Below are 10,492 nucleotides of genomic sequence, written 5' to 3' on the forward strand. Positions count from 1 at the left end.
TAGAGCTGCTAAGCACAGAAATTTGCTTAGCATGAAATTTCTTCCTTGATAAAAACAGGATTACCAACCAAATTTCAACGTGATTTTCAGGATAAGCAAACAGCTGAATACCAGTAACAAGGAATATGCAACAAATTGAAATTTGGTTGGTAATCCTCTTTTTACCAAGGAAGAAATTTCATGCTTAGCAAATATTTGTGCTTAGCAGCTCTATGAAATTGGGCCCTGGTGGTTTTGTCATTCTTTCAACCTAGCTCTAAAAACGCACATATTTGTGAGGACAGAGTCTATTGGTTAGACTGCATGACTTGCAATTACAAGGTTGTTGGTTCAAATCCTATATCAAGCTAACCGCTTAAAATCCCCTTGTGGGAGTTTGCAGAGTTTCCTTGATTGGGAAATCATCTAAACAAACAAACAAACAATTGTTTCACTCAGTAAAGCCCGGTTCATACCTCCTGCAAATGCGAATGCGAAGTGAATGTTGACGTCACAAAATTCGCAACGACTATTCGCAGCAGTTCAGCTCTGCTCAACTCACTTGCGAATATCGCTGCGAAAGGAGGTTGTGACGTCAAATTCATGTCAAATTCGCTTCGCATTCGCATTCGCAGGAAGTATGAACCGGGCTTAAGTCTGATTAAACCAGCTTGATGTCCCCCTTGCAGTATTTACAACAGTTGACGGTTAAATTCTCATACGTTGTATGTGGATGGAATCGTTGAGCTATGTTGGTTTTCGGTAGAGAATCTGCTGATAATGACATCGCTGAAGAGGGCAAGGCCTTAAGTTGTTCTAATTTCAGCGATGGCTGCCTGTTCAGTAGAATCTGAGAAGAACAGATGAGAGAAATTTGATGGTTAGTAATAGAATGCTGTGGTCGAAGGGGGTTGCCCTGTGTTTCTGGAAAAGTTGGCGGTAGATTGAGCCACACAAATGTAAATGGGTCTCATAATACAAGCATTCTTGTTCGTACATACTGTCACAAAAACAAAAGGGCATTTTTAGATGTACCACAAGATGTGATAAAGTTGCAGTTGTTACAACTACATGTAATTATTATCAACTTCTTGCATCGACCGCCATCTCATGTCAAATAGTGGAAACGTGGCAGGACTATCAGCCATTGATAGCTCTTCATTGTCCTCGATGTGGGGACTGTGCGAGGGCTTGTGACGTCATATACATGGGGTCTATTGTGAAAGGTCATAGACCATTCTATTGTGATATCACAGGCCCAAGTTCATGCAAACCGAGGTGTAGCGGCAGTGTAGAGCAGTGTAGAATAATGAATGACTCTACATCAAAAGCTCTGAATCCCTATAAATAGACATGTCACACACTCTTCAGTCTCCTGACGATGACTAGAGAACAGCCTAGTTGGAGGGTCGAGACCATTAGAGACTCACCTTGCAGCAGTGAAGTTAATAGCATGTTACAGTGTTTGAATAACCTTTCACAATTATAGTCAACAATTTTACTCAGTAGGCTATTAACTGTAAACTCAATACTTATTATTACACAACTATACTCACTTCCTTAGCGAGCATCTCCGCCGACGTCCACTCGACAAACTCAAACTGTGATGTGCTCTTCTGTTGCGAGTGTCCGACATCTCCCAGTAGGTGTTTGGATATCATGGAGGCCATTTGCTCATTGAGCAGCGCTAATGTTAGGACGTTACTCGAGGTTTTGGTGTCCTCTGAAAGACTGTGAGTTCTCTGTAGAGCATTGGAGAGGTAGTGGAGTAATCTGTAGACAAATGAACAAGTAGGATTTGAAATAAGAGATGTTAAATTTGCATCGGGGATAAAGAATATTATCATTATTATTTTTTTTTTTTACCCATACACCGATGTGTGTAAGCACTGTATACTCAGTACTTTCCCCGAGTCCTGTGAAAAAATATCACTGGCATGTTACTCGGGTGGGATTCGAACCCACGACCCTTGCAATTCTAGAGCAGTGTCTTACCAACTAGACTACCGAGGTTGCCCGATAGCTAGAGGCGTTTCGAATCCTATGTTTTGGCAGCGGGTACCGCATAGATATAAGAGAAGTTAAATTTACATCGTTGATAAAGAATATTAATTTTGTTATTTTTACCCATACACCGGTGTGTGTTAGCACTGTATACTCAGCACTTTCCCCGAGTCCTGTGAAAAAATATCACAGGCATGTTACTCGGGTGGGATTCGAACCCACGACCCATGCAATTCTAGAGCAGTGTCTTACTAACTGGACTACCGAGGTTGCCCGGTAGCTAGAGTCAGTTCAAATTCGGTTTTTTTTTATAAATAAAATTTAAAAAAATTCATAGGATTTGAAAGTTTGTATGGTGGGAGTATAATCAGGTGAGGTTTGCAGTAGAGAACCATTAGTTGACAACTCAATGTGTAGAACAGTATGCTCTGATTGAATACAGGAGGATGCTGGACTCTCCCAGTGGGTTTCAGTTTAGGTTTTAAGACCCAGCTTCTAAGCTGGGCTTTATACTGTTTATGTTCCTGCCTTCATAAACCTTATTCTGTGTGCTGAGCAACTTGTGGTTTTCTCTATGAAATTGACCATTCACCATTGTTCCAACATCAAGAAAAAACAGTCCTAAGATTGTTTTAGTTCACCGACCTTTGTGTTTGCATCATGTGTGTTCGTATTTCATCTCGTTCTTCTACAGTTTTCTTGAGGGCAAAGCAGGCTTCTTGAAGGGCCATATCAAGGCGAGTTCTGGATGTCACCGCTTCATCCACTTGCAATCTGTGCCAGATATAAATAATAATAAATAATATTAATAATTGTGGCCATTTAGAATGCACCAAGTCTGTATAGAAAACTCTCTCCTGGCGCAGAAGGGATGCAGAAGCTAGTGGGCCTACAATGAGTTACATACAAAGTTGAAGATTTCAGACCAAAAATAAGTTTTCAAATGGGTTTTGAAATTGGTTTAAAGACAGTGGACACTATTGGTAGTTGTTAAAGACCAGTCTTCTCACTTGGTGTATCTCAACATGTGCATAAAATAACAAACCTGTGAAAATTTGAGCTCAACTGGTCGTCGAAGTTGCGAGATAATAATGAAAGACAAAACACCCTTGTCACACGAAGTTGTGTGCGTTTAGATGGTTGATTTCGAGACCTCAAATTCTAAGCCTGAGGTCTCAAAATCAAATTCTTGGAAAATTACTTCTTTCTCGAAAACTATGTCACTTCAGAGGGAGCCATTTCTCACATTGATTTATACCATCAACCTCTCCCCATTGCTCGTCACCAAGTAAGGTTTAATTCTAATAATTATTTTGATTAATTACCAATAGTGTCCACTGCCTTTAAGAAGTTCCTTGTCAGAGATTTTTAATTTTTTTTTTTGTGGGGGGGGGATAGTTCATTCCATAGTGAACAATAAGAAATAATTTGGGAAGCTATTCATCCTTAATTGTAGCTGAGAAGCTGAATTGCGATTGATGGATGCAGCTACTTGTTCGGGCTGCCGGCATGCAAGGGTGCCTAGAGCAGCTGGCCACATCGAACCATATGGTTACGAAGCACTGCAAGAGATCAAAAGTGTTGGTTTTTTCTAGGAGGGATGGAAAGAAGTGCAACCAAGATACATTTGGGTCTTCCTTTTTAAACTTGAGAGGATTTCAACCTTTTATTCTTACCTACTGCCAAGGAATTTACTCCTCCACACGTCACACTGAATGTTGACTCGTTCCAACGTCTCTCGCTCCGTAGCCAGCGTCTTTATGGTATTCTCAAGATCTTGCGCCAACTGGGCACGCTCAGATGATAAATTCTCCAACTGGGCTTGAAGATCAGAACCCATCGAGGCTACAAGAAGCTTTTTCAGATCTCTGTTAACCTGCCAATGGGATAAATAAGTAAAGCTCTTTAAAGGCACAGTACAGGATTTTGCATACAGGGGTTGAAATTGCAACTAGCCCGCTAGCCCGGGACTACCAGACTTACAGCCGGGCTACTCATTTTTCCAATTTGATAGCTCAGCAGGCAAGTGGAAAGTAATGCACAAATCAACATCACAACAATAATGAAGTGTGCTGATGGTATTAATGAAACACTTTCGATGACCAGTGTGTGCCGTGACTCAAGAGGTAATGTGTTTATTTGGGCTACCAAAATCTCATCAGAGCTCCTACAAAATTATGGGTTACTCTAGCCCTGCCGGCTACCATGAAAATACACTTAATTTTTCCCTAAGGGTGTCATGGCCGAATGGTTTAGAGCTTCGGATTCAAATTCTGGTGGTTAAGTTATCGGAGTGTGGGATCAAATCTTGGTCATGACACATACATGTAGGTCCTTGAGGAAGATGCTTTACTATAATTGCTTCTCTTCACCTAGGGTTATAAATGGGTATCTGTCAGGGTAGAGATTGATATTGTGTTTGATCAAAAAGCCTTTGGAGAGCCATGGCATCCGAGGGCTGTATACATGTACTCCCCATGGACCTAAGAAAGATTAGAGGATTGTTATTGGCCCAATGACCAAGGCACTTAAGCGCACTAAGTCTTGTTAGAACAATTCTGTAATCATTTTGAGTAACAAGCTCTTAGTCTTGTGGATTTCCCAAAAAATTTGAGCCCTGGTAGACCCACCTGATTCTGGACAGCCATTTCAACACCCATCTCCATCTTCTCGTCTGTAACCGTCCTCAACTCTCTCGCCAACCCAGACAGTTTCTTTTCCAATTTATGCTTTTCTTTCCTAACCGCCTCCAGTTGAGAGTACACATCTTGCCCTCCATTGTCAAAAGTTACTTTGTGTTGAGAACTTGGTGCTGCCGTCACATCAAGCTGGTGCTTGCGCTCTTGCAGAGCCAAATCAGTCGAGTTTCTATTATTACTATCAAAGAACGCAGGCTGCTGAAAGCGGTGAGTTGCTGATCTCGTTCCAGGGGGTTCATTGGTGCTAGTCGTATTTTCTTTGCCGTCTCCGTCTGGCCTAGGAGTCACAGGGGATGTAGCATCTGCAGTTAGAGATATTATGAAGGAGGGAAAGGTTTCTGTTGATTATTGATTGTCACAAACTTTACTTCTGCTAGCACGACTAGCCTTTAAAATATTAGCTGTCCAAACATGCCAAAAGGGTTGACAGAGAGAACTCAGAGAGGCACAGGCAGTTTGTACAGTCTCTACAGTTGTACATATGTATATTCCGACACCCTAGACACAGTTCGACAGCGAAAGCCATTTTATGATTTTTCTGAAGAAAAAAAACATGTGAAACTTATTCAGAAAGGGAAGGGTTGGGGTTAGGGTTAACTTAAGATAAGGCTAGGAAAACACACAAACTGACAAGGTTGTCGGAATGTAGGAGTCAGAACTTTTTGTTCAAACTATTATTACTATCAGTAATACTAAAACTCTGATGCGATGCGGGTATCCGTTTTTATCCGAGTATAATATCCAGATAGTAAAAATTATTAGTATTCTATTAGAAAAGTGTCAAAATCATGAAAAATAACACTTTTTTATGGTGGTCTTGATCGGTTGACAAGGTTGCTTGCTACACTGTGTACACTGACTGTGCAGTGTGCATGCTACTTCAAATAATAATAATAATATTTTTTTATAATAGGCGGTCAGTAGGTGTAGTACTATTCTAGTAGTAAATGTAAATATAAATTTTTTATAAAATATTATTTATTATTACTTATTTATTATTATTGTATTTATTATTACAGTATCTATTAGGCCTAAAATATAATAATAAAAATAGCTAGAAGAATTCGGTAACCTGCCAAAATTTGTTCACTCATTTCTTTAACACAACAAACGTATTTTCTCATTTATCCTGGCCTACGGCCGTTTTGGTAATTAAGCCTATTCTATTCACATCGAATGAAAAAGTGGTGGCAGCAGTTGCAGGCACTGTGACTGTGGATCGATGGTGGACTTTTGAGAGGAGTCCGAGCGAGAGGATGGACAAATAAAATATAATATTTTTATAAAATTATTTCTTGCCTCTGTTTATGGATTGTCCGTGGGTAAAAACAATGTTCTCAAAATATCTTTGATCCATTCTGAGCGATGATCCTCACTGAGCAGATTTCCTTTTGTAACTTATTATACAATTCTTGAGAAACTACTTGAATTTTACATCCGCAAAAACGGAGTTGGTTCTTTTTTGATTACCACGGGCGCTGCCATCTTGGCCTGGACGACTACCGCCCTCTTGTGTTTCTTTGGCACGTCACGCTGGCTTGGCCCTATGGAACGCCGAAGAGGCAAAATTTCTATTCGGCACATCGATCGGTATTTGTAGCGAAAAATCAGTCATCCGTGTGCCCGGATATTAAACCCACCCACCATAATATACTCCCTCCCCCGGGGAATGCCTTGCATCATTGTCAAGTCGCTAGTCAGTACATCCCCAGGCCGCTATTTACCCCTCCCGCCCGCGCTGCACTAGCACAACAGTCTTTCTAGAAGGCTTATGACAACAAACCACACATGAACAGACAGGGTCCTGCCAATCTCATAGAGATAATGTCAGTATTTCCTGCATGGATGTCCTACATTCAAGACCTCAATGGCTGATCTTTTAAGACGACGAGCGTGTGCTCGTGAATTAAATGTTTATGAACAAAGAGGAAAACAGTGCAAGTACTAAAATTGAGAAAGCATAAGTTTATTTAAACAAAGTCCTAAATCCATGTGATATCGGACCCTCATTAACTTCCTTCAATAAAATTAAAACACACTGAAAACAGGTTAATTTAATAAACTTTTTATATTTTATTTAGAATAAGATTGACAAATCTTTCCAGCATTGACCATTTTAAATTAGATTTGTGCGACAAATTCCTTTAGAGGTTATAAAAACATTAGTACATGACATTTTGCAAGGTATGAACTAATTATTGCAGGTAAAAGAAATAACAAGTAATAAATTGCTGATGTCAATTGAGACAAGGGCCCAATTTCATAGCGCTGCTTAATGGCAAGCAAATTTGCGTGCTTACTGTAACAGAAACGTTTACGTAAGCCTTAGTGTATTTCACAGGTTAGCAGAAAAATTGTGTTTACCGTGGATTCGCATCGTGACGTCAGTTATTTTTGTGTGGTAAGCACTGGAAGGTTAGCATGCCTTTTCGTGTGCCTACAGTTTTAGCAGCGCTATGAAATAGATAGAAATTGCACTGTAAGCACAAAATCGGCCGCTAAGCAGAGCTATGAAATTGGGCTCCGACGTTAAACTATTGGTGCCATTCCTTTTACAGCAATCAATCAATCAATCAATCAATCATTGTGCATTTGTAGAGTGCAACCACTAGTCTCTTGCAGTAACACCAACAATCAATTATATTACTTTTCCAATTGTCGATATTGTGGATTCCTTTGAGTACTTCTGTTGGGTGCAAACTTGAAACCAGCTCAAGTTTAAAGCAGGTCCAATTTCATGGCTCTGCTTACCGCCGAATTCTGCGCTTACGATCGTGATTCCCCGCTTAGGTGCAAGTGCCAAATTTCTGCGCTAGCCTTGTAAGCGTAGAAAGCCTAGTAATGCGAAGTACGCACGCGCAGAACCCAAAATTCGCCACTTACCCGTGAAATACGCTTGCCATAAGCACACAATTCCCTGCTTCCGTAAGCAGTGATTCTGTGCATTCGGTAAGCAGAGCCATGAAATTCGGCCCAGGTAACTTCACTGTGCTCAATCAACCCTATCAACTTTTCACTTTTAGTTTTACAAACTCATTGTTTCTTTGGTTGTTTCGCAGTAAAAAACCAACATGTCATACTTCGAGTCGCAACTAAATTTCCCTCTATTTTTGTACAAAGAAAAATATACTAAAGTTGGACATGAACCAAGGGCCTTCAGGTTAACGTGTCCGCGCTCTACCAACAGAGCTATCTAGGCCTAAGCAGCCAGGGATCACACCCAAATTAAGACACAGTACAGCCTGGGAAGCGGCAGCCAGGGGATCACCTTTGAAGGAGATTCAACTTTTTGTTTCAGATGTTTACATTATACACCACAAAGGAAACTGACTGGGTAAATTTTGTAAATGATTTGGGGTGAATAAATAAAAATTTACTAGAGTGGGACTCGAACCAACAACCTCCGGATTAACATGCCGGTGCTCTACCAACTGAGCTATCTAGCCCTGTTGACGATCCCCTGGCTGCCCCTTCCCAGGTATCGTAACTTCGGTGTGATCCCTGGCTACGACGGCAGTCAATGGTTGCACGGCTTCTGACCAGCAACACCCGAACAAAGATATTGACAAAAAAGAGAAACAGGCAAAATAGGGTTAGATAGCTCAGTTGGTTGAGCGCCGGCGCGTTAATCTGGAAGTCATTGGTTTGAGTCCCATCTTATCCCAGTAAATATTTCTTTGTTCGAACCCCAAATCATTTGAACAGTTTACCCAGTCAGTTTCCCTTGTGGAGTATAGGGTAAAACTCACAAAGAGTCACTCTTTATAGCATTCATTACATGTTTGAGTTTAGCCAAGGCCACCAGCCTTCTATCTTGCCATTGTCGTCTCTCCTGTAGTTGATCAAAGTGAAATCTTGCAGCACTTTCTGCAAAACTTGCATCACTTTTTTCTACCTTGAAGGCTGGAGATGGTCCAAAATGATAAAAAAGTGACTCTGTTGATAGTGGCACCGTGACGTTCCATGTAGTTGGCTGTACCTGAACGAGTTAAACATTATCAGTGTCAGATTGTTAACCAGAAAGCCTTGATTTTTATTAAAGACTTATTGCATATCTTGTTCGACTTTCAATGTAACTAATAATATTATTGGATATCTGCCTGACGAGTGAGCGCAGCGCAGTGACTAGACGGTGTTTGCTTACCTTCCTTGCGATCAATTCTAGTTTGGGATTCCCTCGTGAAGAGATGGTAGTTTTTACCCACAGAAATGGCGAAAGTTCTGCCAAAAAAGTGAAGAAATTATGAACAAATTCAAAGTTCCAGAAGTGAAGTTGAGCTGATCTGCTAGCTTAGTGGTTTTCGTGTTGACATGCATGACACGTGGACTGTGTTTTTAATTATTGCACCAACACAAAAAAATGAGGGCGCTATGCTGGTTTAACGGTGGTATAGAACTTTTCGCAAATTATATGATTGGTCTGTTAAAGGTAGTCGCACAACAGACCAATCATAAAGCAGCAGTTGTTCAGACAAAATTAACGGTTGTGTTAAATACCGCCCTCTTACGTGTGGACAACTGCTGCTTTTTGATTGGTCTGTTGTGCGTAAGTTAGTAACCAAGCTTTATGATTGGTCTGTTAAGCGTAAGCTTACGTGCAACAGACCAATCACAAAGTACCAGTTGTTCGCACGTAAGAGGGCGGTATTTAACACAACCGTTAATTTTTCACCTGCAAACCGTAGAGCTCTATGCCTGCCTGCAAACAAAATACCACCGTTAAACCAGCATAGCGCCCTCATTTTTTAAATTAAAAACACAGTCCACATGTCATGCATGTCAACACGAAGACCACTCAGCTCGCAGCTCAGCTCAACTTCAGTTCTGGAACTTTTATTTAATTGTTCATAATTTCTTCACTTTTTTGGCAGAACTTTCACCATTTCTGTGGGTACAAACTACCATTTATTTTCTTCATGAGGGAATCCCAAACTAGAACTATCGCAAGGAAGGAAAGCAAACACTGTCACTGCGCTGCGCTCACTCGTCGGCAGGCAGAGATCCAATTACCTTGAATGAAGGTCGAACGAAGGTTCATCTTTTATCGCGATTATCGCGATAATAATGTGGGGTACAGTGTATGTGTTTTTGGACCATCTTAAAGTAATTCATCTCAACGCCGAGGGTAAGAACTATCAACAACAAAAACACAAGACATACTTTTTGGCCCTCCTCGTGAACAAGATATGCAAAAGTCTTTAAAAAAATCAAGGCTTTCTGGTTAACAATCTGACACTGATAAAAATTAATGTTTAACTCGTTCAGGTACAACCAACTACATGGAAGTGGAACGTCACGGTGCCACTATCAACAGAGTCACTTCATCATTTGGACCATCTCCAACCTTCAAGGTAGAAAAAAGTGATGCAAGTTTTGCAGAAAGTGCTGCAAGATTTCACTTTGATCAACTACAGGAGAGACGACAAATTGAAAGATAGAAGGCTGGTGGCCTCAGGCCTTGGCTAAACTCAAACATGTAATGAATGATATAAAGAGTGACTTGTTGTGAGTTTTACCCTATACTCCACAAGGGAAACTGACTGGGTAAACTGTTTAAATGATTTGGGGTTCGAACAAAGAAATATTCTTCCAGATTAACGCGCCGGCGCTCAACCAACTGAGCTATCTAACCCTATTTTGGCTGTTTCTCTATTTTGTCAATATCTTTGCTCGGGGGTTGCTGGTCAGAAGCCATGCAACCATCTGCCGTCGTGCAGCCAGGGATCACACCGAAGTTACGATACCTGGGAAGGGGCAGCCAGGGGATTGTCAACATAGGGCTAGATAGCTCAGTTGGTAGAGCGCCGGCA

At 40.9% G+C, this 10,492-nt stretch overlaps 1 protein-coding gene across 1 annotated transcript; it reads right to left on the reverse strand.

Moving 5' to 3' along the window:
* Window positions 1-574: 574 nt before the first annotated feature.
* On the reverse strand, window positions 575-6,166 carry LOC117298776 (golgin-45-like). Its single transcript, XM_033782105.1, has 6 exons — window positions 5,982-6,166; window positions 4,614-4,984; window positions 3,660-3,859; window positions 2,629-2,757; window positions 1,536-1,752; window positions 575-829 (listed from the first exon to the last, which is right to left on the reverse strand). The coding sequence occupies exons 1-6, from the start codon at window positions 6,037-6,039 to the stop codon at window positions 641-643; spliced, it is 1,164 nt and encodes a 387-aa protein (XP_033637996.1). The 5' UTR covers window positions 6,040-6,166; the 3' UTR covers window positions 575-640.
* Between the last annotated feature and the right edge of the window lie 4,326 nt (window positions 6,167-10,492).

This window comes from Asterias rubens, chromosome 13, assembly GCF_902459465.1.
Source record: "Asterias rubens chromosome 13, eAstRub1.3, whole genome shotgun sequence".
NCBI classification, from domain to species: Eukaryota; Metazoa; Echinodermata; class Asteroidea; order Forcipulatida; family Asteriidae; genus Asterias; species Asterias rubens.

Excerpts from the sequence above, each read along its gene's own strand:
- LOC117298776 (XM_033782105.1), bottom strand. The coding sequence starts at position 6,039 with ATGGATCAAAGATATTTTGAGAACATTGTTTTTACCCACGGACAATCC. Across the intron at positions 1,753-2,628 it reads CACATGATGCAAACACAAAG|ATTACTCCACTACCTCTCCA; the intron begins GTCGGTGAACTA and ends ATTTGTCTACAG. Across the intron at positions 830-1,535 it reads CGGAGATGCTCGCTAAGGAA|ATTCTACTGAACAGGCAGCC; the intron begins GTGAGTATAGTT and ends TGTTCTTCTCAG.